Source organism: Leuresthes tenuis, unplaced genomic scaffold, assembly GCF_036924035.1.
Source record: "Leuresthes tenuis unplaced genomic scaffold, fLeuTen1.0.hap1 SCAF_10, whole genome shotgun sequence".
Lineage (NCBI taxonomy): Eukaryota > Metazoa > Chordata > Actinopteri > Atheriniformes > Atherinopsidae > Leuresthes > Leuresthes tenuis.
Window position 1 is genome coordinate 21,964,716 of NW_027325364.1, and position 19,532 is coordinate 21,984,247.

A 19,532-nucleotide genomic window follows, 5' to 3' on the forward strand; every position below is an offset into this window, starting at 1 on the left:
ACCTCCGATGACGTTTATGGCGCCAGAAATCAAGGGTTTCGTGAGACGCTTGAGTCAGCTGGTGGATATTTATTGTTATCTAGCTATGTTGGCGCTTCCATAAACCCCTGATAAGTCCTCTGATTTTCCGTCGTTAGTGTGTATAAACGTTCGACCAAAAGTCAAGATGGTGATACTACGCAGCAGTAGCGGCAGCGTCGGAGCTGAGCCGGTGGCGACTACACCAAAGAGGAGGACGGTTGTTCTGGATGCGAGCTCCGAGTTTCTGTCGCTTATTCCCGCGTCTCAGAGAAAGCCCGCTCGGCTCACCCGGTCTTCCCGGTCCCTGAACGACAGCTGTAGCAGCCCTGACAACAACTCTGTGAACGTGAGAACAAACACGCACACAACTGTTTAGCTAGTTAGAACACCGTTTGTTAGATAAATAAGTTGTCATTGAATGCAACTTCGGTGTGTTAGCGCGCTAAGCTAACTAGCGAGCTGCCTTTCCATCTTTTAGCTACAGCTTTGACAGATCATCTAATTGTGCATCAGTATCACATAATGTTTGACTTAGACTCGCTTTGGGTTGCTGAACGTTCGTTGATTCAAATATAGTGACCATTAATTATTCCTCCTGTCATATTACATAGTTCTTATATTCACCTAATGTTTTGCTGTCAATCACCATAGCCCCATAACAGAACTGATAGTGTGGCAGGTAATGTCCCTTTTGTCGCATGTTAATTATGTTGATAGGTGGTATTTTTTGTTGTAGAGGTTTAATGGTTTATTTTGTGACATATCTTTATTAATTCATAATTTCTTTCACCAACTCAATTATTAATAAACCTTCTTTTCAGACCCATCGGTTACCTGATACCTTAAAACGAGTTGCTAAGTGTGCTGAATGGATATTTCTGTTCCCAGTGAGGCATTATCTTGTGAGGTAGACTGATGAAATTTTCATGAGGTTATAACTGTGTCCTCTCTTTTCTAAACATGTGCTTTGCGTATTTTTACACATACATGCATGGTGGTGATGTTAAACTGTATGGATTAAAGAATAAAGTTAATCTCAGAGTAGTTTTCGGGAATGTGTTAAGAACACCAATCTAACTGATGCATAACAAACGGTCTGAGAGACATAACAAGCCTCCCACTGAGGTTACTGCTGAACAGAGGTCACCTGCAGCCCCTGTGGGACCCTTTTCGATGTGTATTGATATATGTATACCTACTTTTATGATCTGCGAGTTCATAGAAATACTTTAGCCGCAATTAATTAGAATCATTTGATACATTGACCTCCTTACTACATGGCGTCTAAACTTTAAATTTATTGTGACTACATCAGGGGCATGCTGATCCAAAGCAGGAGGATGGAAGTGGTCTCCATCATTCTCTTAGGACCAGAGAACAAAGGCTTAAACTAGATGTCTCTTTTACTGACACGGAGCCAAAGACTAGCTCTCCTATGGACGAGGACAAAGTTGAAGGTTGCTGCACCAGGTAACTCACAGGATAACTCACTTCAGCTGTTTACATGTGAGCACTGGAGAACCAGGTGTGGGCCTCCTCTGCAGCTTCCACTTCACACTTGCACATCATTGCAGGGGATTCTCCATGCGAGATACACTCTTACAACTAGATGTACACTTTTAGGAACTCTGGCCTGGGGTGTAGAGGGAGACAGGGCATGATGCATGAGATAATGAAAGAACACAAGAAACAATTTTTTGACTTTGCATGTTGTTTTTCCAGGAACTCCTCCAGGCTGCAGAGAGAGGGTAAAGCATCCAGTGGAAAGCAGCAAGCAGGTACATTAACCTACAGATTTCTTCACAAACAACAGAGAACCTCAATAGTTATCAAGCATGCAAAGCAAGTTGAGCCAGCATACTGTTTTTAGGAGGGTCTGTGCCATATTTCCACTCTCCAGAGGTTCCAGATGAAGTGGAGGGGTCATCCACTCCAAAGAGGAGTCGGTTTAACCTACGGAGCCGAGATGTTGAGGAAGAAGAGGAGGAGGAAGATGGGTCGGTGCGACGAAGCTCTCGAATCACCAGATACAAACTGAATTCCCGGAACCAGTCAGTTCTCTATGACCGCCTCATCACCAAGTGAGTCCAGCAACCTTCACTCTACGTATTGTTGACTTCATCCACCACTGCTTCAGTTGAAAATTTAAATTTAAATTTCTTAAAGTTTTGTGTCTTAAGTAGTAATTTTTTATGATCTGATGATCATTTGGAGATAAACTTTGAATACAGTGTTGAATTGTCTCCGTCACTGTCTCTCAGCACTGCTGAAGCTGTTCTCCAAAAGATGGACGACATGAAGAAGATGAGACGCAGGCTGAGGAGCAAAGACACTAAAGAAGAGGTAATCATCACCACAGAGTTCAAACTCTTTATTGTGCTTTGCAGCCATAGTGTTTAAGTGTTTTTTTTTTATTACTTTTATTTTATTTATTTATTTATTTTTTTGCTGTATGATACTAACAGGTTTCAAACAGTAAAGTTGATCTGCTTTTGTTTTGATTTAATTTTAGCAGCTGGGCCTATACGATGGCAGAATGAGAAGGTCTCTGAGGACAAATGCAGGGAGCAAAAAAACTGAGGAGAATAACCAAGGTGAGATGGGAAATCCCTTATAAAGCATGCACGCCTGAGTTCATCCCTTTCTAAAGAGAATTAAGTCAGAGAGTTTTATATGCAGGGGTCTCTGTCTCCATCAGGCATGCTGAGAACTATCTGCAGAACATTTTTTTCCCAACACTGAAACTCCTTTTAACTTCATTAAATACAGATTTGTTTTAATGCTTTTGTTTAGAAATTGTCCGCAATGCAATATTTTTTATTTCAGAGTTTTTCTTTTTCTTCAGTGAATTTGCCAAGCTAATTTAATTTGTAAAGCTAATTTCAGTTATACATTCTCTCGAGTATCTGTTCCTCAAAATTTTGAAGGTATTATTGTTTTACCCAGATTTAATTATTGGGAAGTCACACAGTCACAAGCTTCTTCTGCAGCCACCTTCAACTCCTGCTTTGTTCCGGGGCCCTTTAAGTTTCTTCTTCAGCGTATAGGAGACATGCTCATTTGGATTTAAGTCAGGTGACTGACTTAGCAAACCAGTCTTATAAATTCTAGTTTATTTTCTGGACAAAAAGGACATAGTTAATTAACTTTAAATAAAAGACAACTGACTATAAAAGCACAAAAGCTAGCGTAACACTAGCCCCACTATCTTCAATGAACCTAGCAGGAGAACGCCAAAGCAAGGAAAAAGGAAGCAGGAGAGACAGGTCAGGGCAAAATGAGATGCAGGTTTTAAGATACTGAAATAGTTGAAGCTTCAGGTTCAGCAGGACAGTAGTGAGACTTGGGAGGGACTAAAACAGTTTATCCAATGTCATCAGCTGTTAAAACTAAGTTTGGCCATTTTGAGTGAATTCAGCAGTTTTTAAGAAGAAATATACCCATCTTGAATCATTTGCTCTGTTATTTTTCTTTTCTTGATGAAAAGTGAATTTACAGGATGGCAAAATGCAGACATTTTAAGGCATGGGGAGTTATTTATATTTGAGGGATCTGGTTCAACGTTTTTTCTAAAATTCCTAATTTAAAGGCAAATTTAAGGGCTCTAGAAAGCTTTGCATGTCTGTCACTTTTGTAATGGGTGCTTGTCAAAGTTCCTAAATTTGGTAAACCTAGGAAATACACAGTTGAAAAAATGTCAAGCTCATCCAGCTACCGGTAATTGTATTATGCACTTTAAAGTCCACATGTGGTTTTTAATCTGACAGAAACTGGCCTCTAAAGATAGTTCCAGTATAAAAATGTTGTCAGAGCTGTAATGTTATGTACAGAATGTGTTTTAAAAAGAAAAAAAAATCCAGATTCTGCGGGTGATGAAAAGTTTCACCTTTTTCTACCTTTTTCTTTGCACTGTGGTCATTTGTGCCGCCCTACATTGGCCCAGAGGTTAGATGGTAGAAAAAGTTAGGACTCCAGGCTCCCTTCCAAGTAAAGCATCATGACTTTGTGTTTTATTCACAGGTGGGGGTGAAGATGATCATGATGAAGACGAGGAAGAAGATGGAGAAGATGAGGAGGAAGAAGAGGAGGAGGAGGAAGAAGAAGAAGATGATGAGGATGGCGAGGATGAGGAAGAAGAAAACCAATGTCGTTATGACTTCCGGCAGAGAAAGACTGTGGTTCGCTACCAGGCCCCACAAGACGGTATTTCCACATGCCAGAACAATAAATCCATTGATCACTGTCTCTGTCACCAACCTAAGAAGGACACAACATTTTAAACATGCTTATTTATTTCTGTTTAATGCACATCAGAACAATTGCAGAACGTCTTTGAAAGACTGCTGTGATGAATGTGGCTGAAAATCTTCAGTGTTTTCATTGAAGTTAATCAAATTCTAATTCTTGCATTACGTTGGCGTTGAAGTGTTTGAGGAGGTTTGTTGATCTTTTGACAGAACCCAGAGAGCCCAGGAAGCGCAGCATGTACTTCAAAGAACACTCATCTCCCACCAGACGCAGGTTCAGATTCAGCTCCACAGCCCCCAGGAGCCCCTACAACAGGAGGAGACCCAGCAGGTTAGTATGACAGCACACACTTCCCTAAATGCAGAAATATGGTATTTTGATCAAATATTCCAACTTGCTGCCTCAGACAGGAAAATGTTCATTTGCTAATGCAGAACAGTCTCATTTTATCCTAATTTTTTAAACTTATACACGTACAAATGTTACGTTGCTGAAGCCATCTGGACTGTTGCTTCCAACCAAAACAGTCGTAGCATGACTGTTTCACAAAAACAAGTTTGGCCAAACCCTTTTTTCACTGTCATAGAATGTCTTTTACTGCCACCTGGTTATCATTTTCATGTTGAAGCCATCCCAAAATTCCTATTTTCCCCCTTTTTTTTTTCTGATTCTTCTCCTCCCACCCTCAGGAGTAGTTCTGATCGGTAAGATCCTCACTCCTTGTCTTTGTCGGTGTTTACAGTTTGTATTTAGTTTGTCTCTGGGGTGCTGTCTGTCTCTTTGTTAGCGATGGGGTTGTTGGGAGGTGTCACACTTGGGTAATGCTATATATGAATGCCTGCACCATGATAAGTAGGGTTGCAACGGTACACGTGTCTTGCTGTGTACCACGGTGTGAGAACAGATGTTTATTAGACTTGTGTTTGCATATCTTCTTTTATTCTTTGCTGTCTGTCACGTTCATGGCTGTCCCTCGCATCATATTCTACTCTACTCTAAAGTATGGAAGTTTTAATCATGACCGAGTGTATTCACCTCAAAAATGTTTCTGTTTTCATGACCATAAAAGTCACTGAAACGGAGAGTATTTATTGCATTACTCTGTAAACCGTGAAAACAGTTGGAGTTCTCTGAGGCAGTCACTGCATCATTGCAACCTTACTGTAAATATTTTGACGAGAAGCTGAATTTCATCCATCCTTTTGTCACGTTTATGTCATTGTTTACTTTTTAGCTCACCTGTGAATTCAGTTGTAGCTCAATCGGAAGGTCGGTGGTTCGACTCAGGCTTCCCCAGGATACATGTCGAAGCGTCTTTGGGCAAGACACTGAACCCCACGTTACCACCCAGTGTATCATTGGGGGTATGAATGTGTGTGAATGATTAGAAAGCACGTAGTTAAGTATCTTAAGACGTGCTGTAAGAATGTGTGTGAGTGGGGTGAATGCGGCATTTGCAGTTATTTTTTAGATAAATTTAAGCCCATAGAATGAAGATATTTTTGATAGGTTTGCACCTTAAAAGTTTTTTTGAAAAAGAAAACTTTTTTCTACAATTGACTGAAAAGTACGTCTCTTGCACATCAAATGTGCATCAAACGCTTCTTGTAAGGGTTAAGGGGACATCACATCTGACACGAATCCAATTTTGTTTCTGTTATGTTGTATCGGTCAGATTTTGTACATGGTGATGGTATCATTTGCAGCCGTTGATGCAAATCAGCCTTTCAGTATTGAACGCCCCTGCAGGCATTAATTCTTGACACATTGCAAAGAGTGACATTTCGGCATGATGTTGGCTCTTTTTATATCAAAGAAAGTATGCTTTGCATCTTTTGACCTGGCAGAAGAAGACATGCCATCCATAGCAGCGACTCCACATCCTCTTCTTCAGACGATGAGAAGTTCCAGAGACGCAGGAGTAAGAACAGGAGCAGGTCGGTCAACAGGTGAGAGCAGCAGCTGCTACATCTGCATCGGTGTTCGAATGCAAAGTTATATCGAACAAGTGTACGGTCTGAAGTTCACTGGAACATGTTTTAATTCCTGTGACACATAAAGCTGGAAAATTTATCTTTATTCCTAGAAATACTCATAGTGACCACATGTCTTCTAAAAGAGTCTTCTTCTTTGAAACAAATTTTTCAAAGTGTTAGACCCCATCACCCTGTCATGTGACAAATCCTGGTGTAATGCTTAAATCCTGGTGTAATATTAACGCATAGAGTTGGGCCAGCGAGTTACGGGATATTGGACATTGATTAAGTCCCAGTATTTATTTCACGTGTTTCATGAAGATGTCTGCCAATGAACCTTGTTAAAGAAGACCTGCTGGGGATCCAGAAGGACAGAATGAAGATCGGAGCCAGCCTTGCTGATGTGGACCCCATGCACATAGACAAGACGGTAAGCTGAGAGGCTGACACTGCAAATAACAGCATATTTCCAAGCTGTTTTTTCTTTCTTCCTCAAACAGGGACATTTAAAAACATTATCATAAACAACAGCCATATTTCTAAATCTTGTTTTCAGTCTGACTGAAAACATTCTGATTAAGGAATTAGTAAAGAGAGTAGAAGTGGAGCATTACAGCTCACTTCACTCTGCAACCTGTCCAGAAGCAGACAAGGAGCCCGTGGATGAAACTCGGAGGGGAAGAGTTGCCTATACTGAATTTACCGATTAGGAATGGAGCGTTGCCAAAATATTTCATCAAGATGTTCAGCAATCTTTATCTATTCTAATATCGCCGACAAATTGGTGCTCGCCCCATGGTTCAGGCATCAGCGTGTTTATTCTAATAAGAGAAACGGTCAGAAATCAGTTTATAAATGGTAACTTTTTCCTGTTGTTTAGATTATCAAAGGGTTTACACCACTCCTCTCGATTTGATTTAAAAATCCATTCTGATTGAGCCAGATCGGATTAATCTGATCTTCTACTGATTGGACTATTCATTTGATTAAAAGTACCCCACGTAAACTCGGGGATTGTCTGTTATTTACCAGAATGTAAGCTATTATACAAGCTATGATATTGTTTCTTTTCCTGTGAGTAAAACACAGGAAGACCATATTTTACATGTTAAAAATATTGTGTTAGGAAATGTATTAACCAAGTTATGCACCTGTCGTAGGTGCGCTTTGACAGCATCGGAGGTTTGAGCAGACACATTTCAGCTCTGAAGGAGATGGTGGTGTTCCCTCTGCTTTACCCAGAGGTCTTTGAGAGGTTCAAGATACAACCACCAAGGTGAGAAATGTGTGTTTTGTGCACAAGAGGACGTGTTGCGCTTTCTCGCGTGCATCAAAATATCACCAATTGGAGTTGCACATTATTTTTAAATGGGTAAAAACCACAAACGTTGTCTGAGCTAAAGAGACTTTTGTAGATAAGCTTCACTCAGTGTTTAATGTTCTATTTCAGCTCTGTTTGATAGCCGCTGCCAGCGCTCACTGTGCGTTTCTTGTTTGTGTGTTTTACTTTTGTTCTCACACTCTTTTCTGTGCTTTTGTGTCACTCCAAGTTTTCCTAACTGTTCTGTTTTTTTCTGCTTGTCCAGAAGAGTCTCTTATCAGTCTCGCCTCTCCCTTGAACATCATTTCTGTTTTCTCTTGTCTTCAGGGGCTGCCTATTTTATGGTCCTCCAGGCACTGGGAAAACCCTGGTGGCCAGAGCTCTGGCCAATGAGTGCAGTCAGGGAGAAAGAAAGGTTTCATTCTTTATGAGGAAGGGAGCGGACTGTCTTAGTAAGTGGGTGGGAGAATCTGAGAGACAGTTACGACTACTGTTTGACCAGGTAAACTGAGCTCCTCATACATATTTTTGACAAAAACATGAACTTGTCACTTAAAGCAAAACTAGTGCCAGAATTAAACTTTGGCCCTCCATCTTTGTAGTCCAAAACAGTCAATCACCAAATGAATGAACTTTTCCGGCTTTTGATTTTTAGTATTGTTTCTTATATGAGGCTCAATTGTCAAATACAAGGATAATAATTTTTTTCACTAATAACAAAACAATTATTTGAATAGATAATGCCATGAAAGGCTAAGCTGTCATGTGTTTCATTGCAATAACAACTTCATGGGAATTCCTCCATTGGAGTCCATGCATTTGGCAATCGACTGTTTTGGACATTGCCATTTAGAATTTCAAATACATCAGCTTATATATATGATTTAGCTACACAGATGCTTGTATAATTTTGTTATAAAGTGTGAACGAATTGCCATCTAAAGGTGATTGAAATTCCTTCTGAATTCTTTCTAGGCTTATCAGATGCGTCCAGCCATCATCTTCTTTGATGAAATTGATGGTTTGGCTCCTGTCAGGTCCAGCCGCCAGGACCAGATCCACAGGTGAGTTGACTTAATGCAGTCCATGCATGAAGTTAACTCCACTGTCTGGAATTTGAACTCGGTGCACATTCTCTCTATTACAGGGAGGCTAGTGCTGAATAGCATTTAAATTTTTTTTTTTTTTTTTTCGCAGTTCAATTGTGTCGACCCTCCTGGCTCTGATGGATGGATTAGACAGCAGAGGAGAAGTTGTTGTAATTGGAGCAACAAACAGACTGGACTCCATCGACCCAGCTTTGAGAAGACCAGGACGGTTTGATAGAGAGTTCCTCTTCGGCCTGCCAGACCGAGAAGTGAGATATATTAATAATCTTATCTAAGAAGATGCTGTCAGCGTGTCACAAATCTTTAGAAACCAGCGTTAACAGGATGTTATGTGGAACAGTCGTATTCGTTTTATCTAGCTTTCTTTGATAGAAACATCTTGACAAGAGAATCAAGCTCCTAATTTGTTTTTCATTTGAAGAAAAATGTTAAATTTGCAGTCATTTTAGTAATGTTCTTTGTACTGTTAGGTATTTTAAAGTGAGCGGCATCTTCAGGTTGTAGAGCAGCAACTTACAGAAAGCTCTCATGTGATTTATAACTGCTGCAGTAAACAGTTCCCAGCGAGCAAACTTACTTGTTTTGAACATTAACTTTTGATGCTCTGATGTTTACGGAAGGCAAGAAAGGACATTCTGAAGATCCACACAAGACAATGGACTCCTCCACCCTCTGACACTTTCCTGGAGGAACTTGCAGATAAATGTGTCGGTAAGTTTGCGTACACTGATGCAAAATGATGTTTAGCAGCAGCGTGCAAGATGAACCCACGGTTTACTGCAAAACCGCCTCTGTGCTCAAGCTTTCCATGCTGTATAACTGGGTGTGAAAATGAAGAAAGTTACTTTTATCCATTTAAAAGCACTACTTTCCTGGCATAAGCCAAGGGGAAAGTGTTTGAGTCTCACAGCCAATGAGATCCTTTTTACTCCATTTATGAATTTCTACAGAAAGGTTTTTCACTCAGGACTTAGAGATTTACTGAGTGTCTTGCAGGCCAGCAACAAGTTGATTGTCTTTCAGGGTATTGTGGAGCAGATATCAAGGCAGTGTGTTCAGAGGCAGCCCTGTGTGCTCTGCGACGTCGCTACCCACAGATCTACTCGTCGTCACAGAAACTTGTTCTGGATGTGAACTCCATTGTCATCACTAACAAAGACTTTATGTGCGCAATGTCCAAGATGGTGCCGGCTGCTCAGAGGTAGACCTTTAGATAACTGAAGAAAATGTAATGCCATAGTGCTTTTTATTTTTTTTATTTATTACAGTGTGAACACCATTCTCACAGTCTGTATGTCTGCTTACTGCATACAATTGTGAAGCCGATTGCCTTCCTTTATCTTCTTTAGGGCAGTCGTGTCACCAGCCAAAGCATTGATACCTGCCATTCGTCCTCTGCTGAGCTCCACCTTGAAGAACATCCTCCACACAGTCAGCAGAGTGTTCCCACACGCTGAGCAGGGCTTAAAGAGGAGGAGAGGACAAGGTGCAGTCTTTTTCTTGCTGTTTTTCACCCCTTCTGCTTTCACCTTCATTGTTTCTGTCCCTCTCCTAAACGTTTCATCATTTTGCACTCTTCCTTTAAGCTGACAAAATTATTGCAGCTATGTTCTGTATTAACAAAATGCAAGACACCAAGGTTGGAGGTTAACTTCAAAATCTTGAGGAGTATCAGTTGGACTTGAGTTGTACCTACTGTGAGTGATTGTTTTTCCAGATGTGGCCTGTGGAGTGTCTGATGATGACCAGATGTTTAGTGAGGAAGAAGACTCTGAGGTCTCGTCCAGTGGACCGACCTCACAGTCTCACCTCAAAATACCTGCTGCTAATGGCCTCCTGAACCTCAACAGGTAGACCTTTGTTTTAGATTATGATATGATGGATTATACATTTGTGAAAAGTATTGTCTCATAATATTTGAATTAAAAATCTTATAAATCTACAGGAACAAACTTTTGTTTTATTATTGGATTCACCACTATGTAATTGATGGCTTTCATCTATTTGAGTATGGTTATATGTAGTCTGTTTTTGCTTTATTTGAGAAGTTCCATTAGCCAGCGAGAGACGGTGACCTAGATTTTAATAAAACTCAGGAAGATAAAAAGTTATTTAAAGGTTCACTGGAAATGAATGGAAACCTCTCCTCATCTCTCCTGAATAGAAGCGTGTTGAGCCAGCCGACCTCCTACCGTCCCAGGCTTCTGCTGGAGGGCAGACCAGGCTCAGGTCAGAACTCCCATTTGGCTCCTGCTGTTCTCCATGCCCTGGAAAAATTCACCGTGTACACTCTGGACATGGCTGTGCTGTTTGGAGCCAGCGCAATGGCCCCTGAAGAAATCTGTGCGCAGGTAACTGAGCTACCAAGATGTTTGAAACAGATAAATAATGAATTTAGAGTAAATAATTTGTAACTAATGTATGTTGTGTTGTATTTTTTTCATAAACACAAGATCTTACAAAAGCAGAGCCCTTTTAGAGCTGAGGTAGTCAGGAGGTACTTCACTGTTGCAGCCTTGTCAAATTCAGTGTGTTCTCTGAGTGGACCTCACTGGCCTATATGGCTGCCACATAAACTGTAGTTCATGGGCCCCACCTTCTTCTGTTCTGGGAGGTGGGGATAAATATGTACTACAGACAAGTTCCTGTTGCTGTGATAAGAAAAATGTTGGTTACCTTTGGTTACCCTGGAAATGTTTTTAGCTTGACCTAAACTATCAAATTTTCCAAATGGCATCCAAAGGATGAGACATACATTTCTAAACTTGATAGATACAGTTTCAGTTAGGTTTCTACTTTCATCAGTCAACAGTTAAAGTATAGATTCAATTCCACTTGTTTTTGCTTTTGGTTGTAGTTTATATTCAAAAGGGGGGAAACACAAGTCTTAACAGAGCAAATGGTAGATGGATGGATGTAAAAAAAAAAAAAAAAAAACTTTTCCCAACTTGTGCTAGTGGGAAGGAGCTCACACTTGTCGCTTGTTGCAAAAGAGGACTGTGAACTAAGAGTGGTGAAAATAATTTGTCCCACATTGACTCCAAATGATAAATGAGTGAACTCTGCTTTCCCAACAGTTTGATTCAAACGGCAGCTCTTGGTTTCGATTCTTTTAAATTTAACACTGTTCTCAGCCATTCAGAATTTGAAAACAATCAAAATTCAAATGCAAAAAACGTAAACTTAAGTTGTGTTACATATTAACGATGTGGACTTGAGCTTTGTACTAACCAGTGTGAAGCTCTCCTCAGTCAGAGTCACAGCAGCTTTTGGCTCACTAAAATGTGTTTACCTTGAACAACTGATGACAGATGGCAGAGCTCCTCCGTTAGCAGTGAAAGGAAGATGTTGCACAGACACAATAGAACTTGCTTCACTCTCCAATTCCCACCTCTGATCGTCTCCACTTTGGTGCATATTTCAAGAAATATCTTCAGTGTTGGCTTCACTATGTTTGCTGGGCTTGAGTTCAAATTGAAAAGGCTGTATGAAAGTCATATACAGTCATACCACTGTAGCACCCAGAGACCGGACAAGTTGCAGCTTCCAGACATATCAAGTCACTACTGCCCATAAGGTATTGTGACGTAAACAACAATGGAGGACAGAGTGTGAAGAACACCTTGACTCTTTAAATATTGCCTCTATACAGTCAAAGTTGGTTTTAGTCTGGGCTGCACGGTGGTGTGGTGGTTAAAACTGTCGCCTCACAGCAAGAGGATTAGGGTTCAAATCCTGCTGGGGATTGTGTGGAGTGAGTTCCCCCCGTGTATGCGTGGGTTCTCTCTGGGTACTCTGGCTTCCCCCCACTGTCCAAAATCATGCATGTTAGTTTAATTGGTGACTCAAAATTGTTCCCAGGAGTGAGTGTGAGCTTGTTTGTCTCTGTGTGGCCCTGTGATGGACTGGCGATCTGTCCAGGGTCTTTTATTGGTCTATTATTCCAGCTTCAGTTATTATGCTATATTTGTTTTTTCAACAAGGAAACAGTTTTCATTCAACTGATTTTAGGTCATTCTGTTCTGTTCTTTCTTGATCTTTTCTTAATGTAATTCTTCTTGTTATAATGACCAGTACCATAAATGTGTGTTCCTGTGTTATACACTCTGCAGATTTTTGTTGAAGCCAAGCGTACCTCTCCCAGTATCCTGTACATCCCCCACATTGGACAGTGGTGGGACACAGTGGGTCCTGCCTTAAGGGCTACCTTCTTGAGCCTTCTTAGCTCCATCCCTGCCTTCTCTCCTATACTGCTGTTGGCTACCTGCAGCCTCCATTATGACCAACTCAGTATGGAGGTATGGAAGAAAGCATTATGGTGGTCATGCACTGGAACAAAGCATTTGCAGTTTTTGTCAACGTAGACAAACTTAGAATATTAGTTGTATGGTTATAACGACATTAATCACCTCTCACCTTTGTTGTCTCAGGTGCAGGAGTTGTTTCGGGTCGAATATGGAGAGGTTTTTCATATCCAGGTCCCCACCAGCCGAGAGAGACGGGACTTCTTTGAGGATGTAATTCTCAACCAGGCTGCAAAAGCCCCTGCCTCAAGAAAGAAAGCTGGTAAGAGTGTAGACTGATGTGATTCGTGCATTTAAAAAATTACTTCTCTTTTCTTTCTTTCTTTCTTTCTTTCTTTCTTTCTTTCTTTCTTTCTTTCTTTCTTTCTTTTTTTTCTTTTTTTTAATTGAAATGACTTTTTGTGATTTGGAAAAAATAAGAAGAAACTGGATAGGGTTGAGAATACACATATTAGGCTAACATGATACAACAATGTTATGGCTGTGCAAAAAGCATGAACACATAAAGATTAAAAAATTATATCATACTTTCGTTTAAAAAATCAAAGTCTGTTTATTTAGTGGTACTGGAGGGAGAAAGTGGATGTTAAAAAAGATGCATACTTTTTAATTTTTGCCTCTGGGGAGTCATTTATTTTATGGCTTGATTGTGTCTCCCGAATCATCAGTGCTCCATGCTTTGGAGGTGCTTCCAGTTGCCTCTCCACCTCCCCCACGTCAGCTAACGGAAGAGGAGAGCCAGCGATTGGACGAGCAAGAAGAAGACACCCTCAGGGAACTTCGTCTTTTTTTGCGTGATGTCACAAATCGTCTGTCTCAGGATAAACGTTTCAAAGCTTTTACAAAACCAGTGGATTTAGAGGAGGTAGGACATAAATGGCTGAACAGTATCCTGTTAATCACATGCTACTTGCACCGATGGTTGTATCCGCTGATTTTATTTGTAAAAGTTTTGTGTTTGATCATTTCACCCCATATGCTTCCACTTGAATATTGCCACGTAGGTTCCAGATTACGCTGAAGTGATCAAAAAGCCTATGGACCTGTCAACAGTTCTATCTAAGATAGACCTCCATCAGTATGGGACAGTCAAAGAGTTTCTCAAGGATGTGGATCTCATCTGGCAGAATGCTCTTGAATACAACCCAGATAGAGACCCATCAGGTACCACACATACATGCACAAGAGCAGCATAGAATATTGATTCTTCCAGTAATAGATTATTATCTTTGCAATTTGCATTCTAACTGATTTAACATTGACTGTGTTTCCTCCAGACCGCCAAATCCGCCACAGAGCATGTGCATTGAAGGACACTGTACATGCTATCATCAGAGAGGAATTAGATGAAGATTTTGAGAAAATTTGTGAGGAGATCAAAGAGTCACACAGGACAAGAGGTGAATGCTTTGTGTGTGTGTGTGTGTTAGTTGGCTAAGGAAAAACATTCTTATCTTGTAAAGAAGAATCTGATAATCTATTTATATACTGAATTATTATTTTTGACTTTCACAGGTTGCTCCACGGTACGATTTACTCCCTCCTTCTACCATGTCCTTCCAAAACAGCCCAAACCCCCAGCAGATGCCAACATCACTGACTTGACCCCACAAAGAGAGCCGAATGGATCCACAGTCACAGCTGTCCCTAATGCAACTTTTGTTACAACACCCAAAAACACAGGTAAGAATTCTTGTTGATTGCAGAAAAAAGTAGTTATCAGTGATTTGGTTGAAGAAGTACAACAGAGAAATTTGATTTTCTCTGTTCTTCCAGTCCAAAAGAACAAAAAACGCCGGAAAAAGCGCTGGTCTAATGGCTACATTGCAAAGAAGAAATCTTCTCCTCTTGTGTCAAGAGATGATGCACAGTTAGGTTCTGATGAGGACGAAGAAGATGGAGAGGATGAAGATGAAGCTGAGAAACGAGGAGAGGCGGAGCATCATGAGGGTGATGGAGCAGAGAAGGGTCATTCAGTTGATGAAACGGAGCCAGAACCTGTTGCACCTCAAGAAGGTAGTTCTGAGCCAAATGCAAGAGCACAGAACAGTCAGGAGGAGGACGTGCAGCGAGAGATGAAAGCAGCCACTGAAGATGAAGTTGTTCTGTGTGAGAAAGAGAAAACAGAAAATGACAGCCAAGTGCAGAGCGAAAAAGACAAAGCTGTCAGTCAGCAGTCAGGATTATCTGAAAATGAAAATAACAGAGGAGATGAGAACCATGAAACCACCTCCGTGAACATTAACAAGAATAGCCACACAGAGACAGAGGGAGATCCTCAGAATACTACAACAGAAGAAACTATCACTCAAAATCAGTCCGAAACTCAGATTGTGAGGAGTCAGTCTGCAGCAGAAGAACCAGAAAGCAAAATGGTTACAGTAGAGGAAGCAGAGCCGACTCCTGCAGAACCAATGGAGGTGGACACAACAGAAGCCTTCACCACAGATGCCTCTGCAGCCGCCACAGGAGAGACTGACACAGGCACAGGTTGTTTGATATGAAGACAGTTAATTCATTGATAGTTTAAAGAAAAATACTGCCATTATCTCTCTATACCAAACACTGTTATGAATGGTTAATATTGTACACTTTTTGTGTGTATTTTGTCTTAGAGTGCAACGTGAGGCGAATGACACGGGCTCTGAAAAACTCTGTGCTGCAGCAGCAGATTATCAGTGTGGACCAAGCTCTGCAGATCCTGGAGCACGAGACGCGTCCTCTGGTTGTGGACAGAGACAAATTAAAAGTGCGCCATGCTCCCTAATTGTTTGCGATGACTTGTTTTTAATGACACGAAAGAAAAAAAGATGGTGAAAGTGAAGATTAGTCTTTCCTGATATTGTTGCCAGAGAGGACATGAAGCTAAAATGTTTTCTACATATAACGCCTTTGGTGGTCTTTTTTTTGTGTTTGTGTGTGTGTTATGTTTCAGGAGCTCTTGGAGAGGGTTGTGTCAAAGACTGAAGGCTATGAGGTTTACAAGCTGGAGAAACTCTATGCCCTGCTCTGTCAGAGCATCTACAGACACAGACGAGACTACAATAAAACTGCACTAATACAGGTTTGTTCTACATTTCCTGCATTTTATCTGAGTAATAAATGTGTTCCATTTATACTGCCAGAGTTGATCAGAGGCTTTATTTTTAATTTAACAGTTGTGCCTCGGTTATTTGAATGTTTTTAATCTGCTGTTCTGTCGCTGTCTTTGTTTTATTAGGAGTTGGAACAAGAGATTGAAGACTTTTGACTTTTCTACAGGAAAACCATTTTTAAAAATGATCATTATCTTCTCAGCTGTGTAAATATACAAACATTGGTTCTATTTTCATAGATATCTGTAAACATTATGTTTGTGCTTTAACTTACACTTTGTATAATCGTATTTTTTTGTTGATATGTAATTAAATGTCTTCCTCCAAATCCTTTATTTGTTTGTTTCATTTATGTGAGCTCAAAATGTCTGTCTAACTAGAACTGTTGGACTGTAAAATGTTTGTGTTTTGTGAAGAACGTCACCACTGATAATCCAGCCTTTCCCATCTTTTCTAACAAATCTTTACTCGATGGACCACCACAAGTGACAGTTGGATTGGAAATCATTGTGTTTACTTTTAATTCCCGTGTGTTCTCTACAGATGTTGCCATATGCTGGTAATCCTATTCTTGCATTGTGTGATGGATTTAAAGTCAGACTGGGTGAGGAAATGTCAACTGTCATTACAAAAGATCATTTAAAGGATTGTACGCAAAGTGTGGGAACATTTAGTTAATATCATCTGCGCTTTTTGGATGAACTAGGTCAGTAAATGTATCAAGTTTTGTGTAACATTGTTCAAAACAGGGCATCTGGTATTTGGCAGGTGTTGGCGTTGACTAACTGCTTAACTGGGATGATCTCCGTTGAAGAAACTGAATGCTTATATTGTGGAAATACCAGTACTCTGGGGTATCTGACCCAAGATAAATGTCACCATCTCCATTTGTATACAGCTTATTCAAAGCAGATTATATACTGTACATAGGTATACCAAGATTTTTCAAATCATTTTAGCTAATTAATATGCATCATGAATTTTCCAAGTTGTACTCAAAGAATCTTCAACTCCCCCTTTTTATTGTTTTACTTTCGCATTGCTGTGAGTGTATTTTAAGCGTCTGAATCACATGAAAGAAAATAAAAGTAATAGGCAGGCGAAGTGACTGAACAGCAGCCGTAAACTGGATCAGCTCTAATGAAGGAGACGCGCAGCGTCAGTGGTGTCCTTAAGTAGCTTCTCAAACTGCCCCGACAGGTCATTTAAGGACATCTTGGCAGAATGCCATAACGGAAAGTGAATGTTTTTACGGTCCTCTGCACACTTTTGAACACCCTATTGCTTTGTAGACTTCTAATAGTTTACTCAACCACCTGAAATGTTGGCTGTAGTAGTATGAAAGTAGGCATTTTTGCCAAGTTCCCTACATTTTTAGAGCCCCGAAAGTCGCCGAGGAATGACGTCAGGACGTATCACATTGAATGATGACGCCGTTTGATCATTAAAAAAATCAGTCGTTAAAAAAATATCTGAGAATTAGGTCGGCAAACAACATAGGACCGACGGTCTAGTCATGAATAGCTGCTTGGCCGTCTGCTTGATGTCTAAACTTTCACAAAGACGCGCCTCTGGCGTAAAATAACCTGTTCCGACGAGGAGAGAGATGTCCGGTGTTTCGAGCATCTGCAAACGAGAGCTCTAGCCGTTAGACCGGTCCGTCTGTCTGTCCGTCACTCGACTGGGTTTTGGGAGACCCGCGAGCGCTAATAGCGTTGACGCTGCTGCCTCTCCGGCCAGGCTGGTTCTGAATGGTTAGCCTGGGGAAGGAGAAACACCGACAGATACCACCAGAGACAACCTGGAGGCTGTTCAGACGAGACTCAGGAAATCACTCCACGCTTCGTCTCCACAGCCTGGTAGCAACACAGTGCACATTTCTGTAGTTGTAGCAAGTTTACCGCCAGAAGTGATAATGACTGGCCCGGCTAACATTGGCTAGTTGGCCCAAATTATCTGTAGACTGGATGCTGTAGAGCTAATTTAGACCTCCTTATATAAAAAACAGTGGTTGCTTTGTCGTTACTTTAATGATTTTGAATTGGCTAGCTCACACCTCCACAATATCATGCTGCTAACTCAATTCAGATGAAATCACGATGGCAGAGCAACACAGCATCGTGAACACAGTTGTTACCACTGCATAATGAACTGACACAGATTTAACCAGCAGCAAGACATGAAAGGTTGGACCAAAGCATAATACAATTGTATTACAGGTGAATATTTACACATTTGTTGTGTCACTGGCATGACTTGATAGTACACACGACAGTAACCATCGAGACAAAACTGCTATTACTATAAATTAAAAGGCACATGTTTTGTTTTAAGGAGGCAATGTGTGTCATAATTTAAAAGGAGGTTAATCTTTGTCTTACTCAAATTATTTTTGTAGTGTTCTCATGTGGTTATTACGAACATTACTGAAATAATCCAAGCCTCCAAAGTCCTCTGGTTTTCTTCATTGTGTATTCCTGTTCCATAGTTGTACCTGTGAGGGAACAGGATAAAAGGTTGCACTTGAAAGTCAATCATGTATTCTTAATTTGATATTATACAGAGGTATACTCTTTTTCAAAATATACCTGGAGGCTTAAGCCAGTCATTTTGGTTTGGTGGTGGAGGGTGATTAAAGTTAACAGAAGCCTGTTCTTTCAGTCCACTTTGAACTCTTTGGGCAACCTTCCTTGCCCACATGGTATGGATAGTTTTTGTTGTATCCTTACACAGCATTCACATAAACATCCCTTTATTTTCTCACCCTACTGATGCTTTACACTTCCACATCCCACCTTATCTCTTTGTCCTTTCTTAGTACGCTAAATTGTGCATATCATTCCTTTTCTAGGAGCTCTCCTTGTGTTACTAACGTGAGTCAAGTGGGTAACAGCCTGATGACATGACGCAGCTCAATAGCAAAGAGACCCAGTCTTCTCTTTTCTTTTTTTCCTACTGACTGGTTCGTACTGTTACTCACTGATGACTTTCGAGTCTTTGACATTAAATCTGAAACCCCGGATACTGATTTTATAGATATTAATTAGTTGTAAACACATTACTTTAATCATGTTTGTCAAGTAGTCATTTAGTCTTTGAATATAATTATTATAGTCTGTCACAAAGCGCAGTAGCTTGAAGCAATTTTCTGAGTCACAGTAAAAAGCCCCCAAATAAGTCATTGTGCACAGACAGGACCGACTTTAATGATTTACACATTGTCACTGATTCATTTACCTACAGTTAGTTGGAAATTTTTTTTTTATTTGCATATTATTGCATATCACGCCATTGACCATAAGCAGCTATAGATTTTTATTAAGAGTAACATTTACAATCAATTTGAAGAATGGTACAGTGTGTCTCTAAAAGCGACAGATATTCTATATATACAAAACAGCCATTTCAAAAAGCTATAGACATACACAACATGTTTTCTGTATGTTGGCCTCTTGTCA

The 19,532-nt window shown here is 40.4% G+C and overlaps 2 protein-coding genes, 1 long non-coding RNA gene and 1 other non-coding gene across 7 annotated transcripts in view; 3 read left to right on the plus strand and 1 right to left on the minus strand.

The window, feature by feature from the left end:
• Positions 1–16,407, plus strand: LOC140316782 (ATPase family AAA domain-containing protein 2-like). Of its 2 annotated transcripts, none has more exons than XM_072394750.1 (29): positions 1–367; positions 1,337–1,491; positions 1,744–1,799; positions 1,892–2,102; positions 2,283–2,364; positions 2,534–2,615; positions 4,042–4,224; positions 4,479–4,599; positions 6,117–6,218; positions 6,567–6,675; positions 7,406–7,521; positions 7,894–8,068; positions 8,542–8,630; positions 8,764–8,923; positions 9,296–9,386; positions 9,699–9,876; positions 10,025–10,161; positions 10,393–10,525; positions 10,840–11,026; positions 12,788–12,973; positions 13,106–13,241; positions 13,648–13,844; positions 13,984–14,143; positions 14,257–14,379; positions 14,495–14,662; positions 14,756–15,469; positions 15,595–15,728; positions 15,915–16,043; positions 16,200–16,407. In XM_072394750.1, exons 1-29 carry the CDS (start codon positions 167–169, stop codon positions 16,227–16,229), a joined length of 4,545 nt encoding a protein of 1,514 aa, XP_072250851.1. In that variant the 5' UTR covers positions 1–166; the 3' UTR covers positions 16,230–16,407. The 2 variants fall into 2 exon arrangements, with proteins under 2 accessions (XP_072250851.1, XP_072250852.1); XM_072394751.1 differs by having other exon boundaries at positions 1,922–2,102.
• LOC140316791 (uncharacterized) lies at positions 4,296–17,735 on the minus strand. Its single transcript, XR_011917344.1, has 3 exons — positions 17,661–17,735; positions 13,092–13,220; positions 4,296–4,575 (listed from the first exon to the last, which is right to left on the minus strand). It is a non-coding gene; the product is annotated as an uncharacterized lncRNA (long non-coding RNA).
• LOC140317464 (small nucleolar RNA SNORA5) lies at positions 11,185–11,318 on the plus strand. The gene has a single exon (XR_011917763.1). It is a non-coding gene; the product is annotated as a small nucleolar RNA SNORA5 (small nucleolar RNA).
• The window catches only part of LOC140316785 (zinc fingers and homeoboxes protein 1-like), a 12,641-nt gene continuing 10,756 nt past the window's right edge, over positions 17,648–19,532 (plus strand). The window contains exon 1 of one of the 3 annotated variants that reach the window (XM_072394756.1): positions 17,648–17,730. The gene's annotated coding sequence lies outside the window, so the exon portion shown is untranslated. The other 2 variants (XM_072394754.1, XM_072394755.1) reach the window with 2 other exon arrangements.

Coding starts and splice junctions, on each gene's coding strand:
- LOC140316782 (XM_072394750.1), top strand. CDS start 167: ATGGTGATACTACGCAGCAGTAGCGGCAGCGTCGGAGCTGAGCCGGTG. Junction 2,616..4,041: donor AACTGAGGAGAATAACCAAG/GTGAGATGGGAA, acceptor TTTTATTCACAG/GTGGGGGTGAAGATGATCAT. Junction 8,631..8,763: donor CGCCAGGACCAGATCCACAG/GTGAGTTGACTT, acceptor TTTTTTTCGCAG/TTCAATTGTGTCGACCCTCC.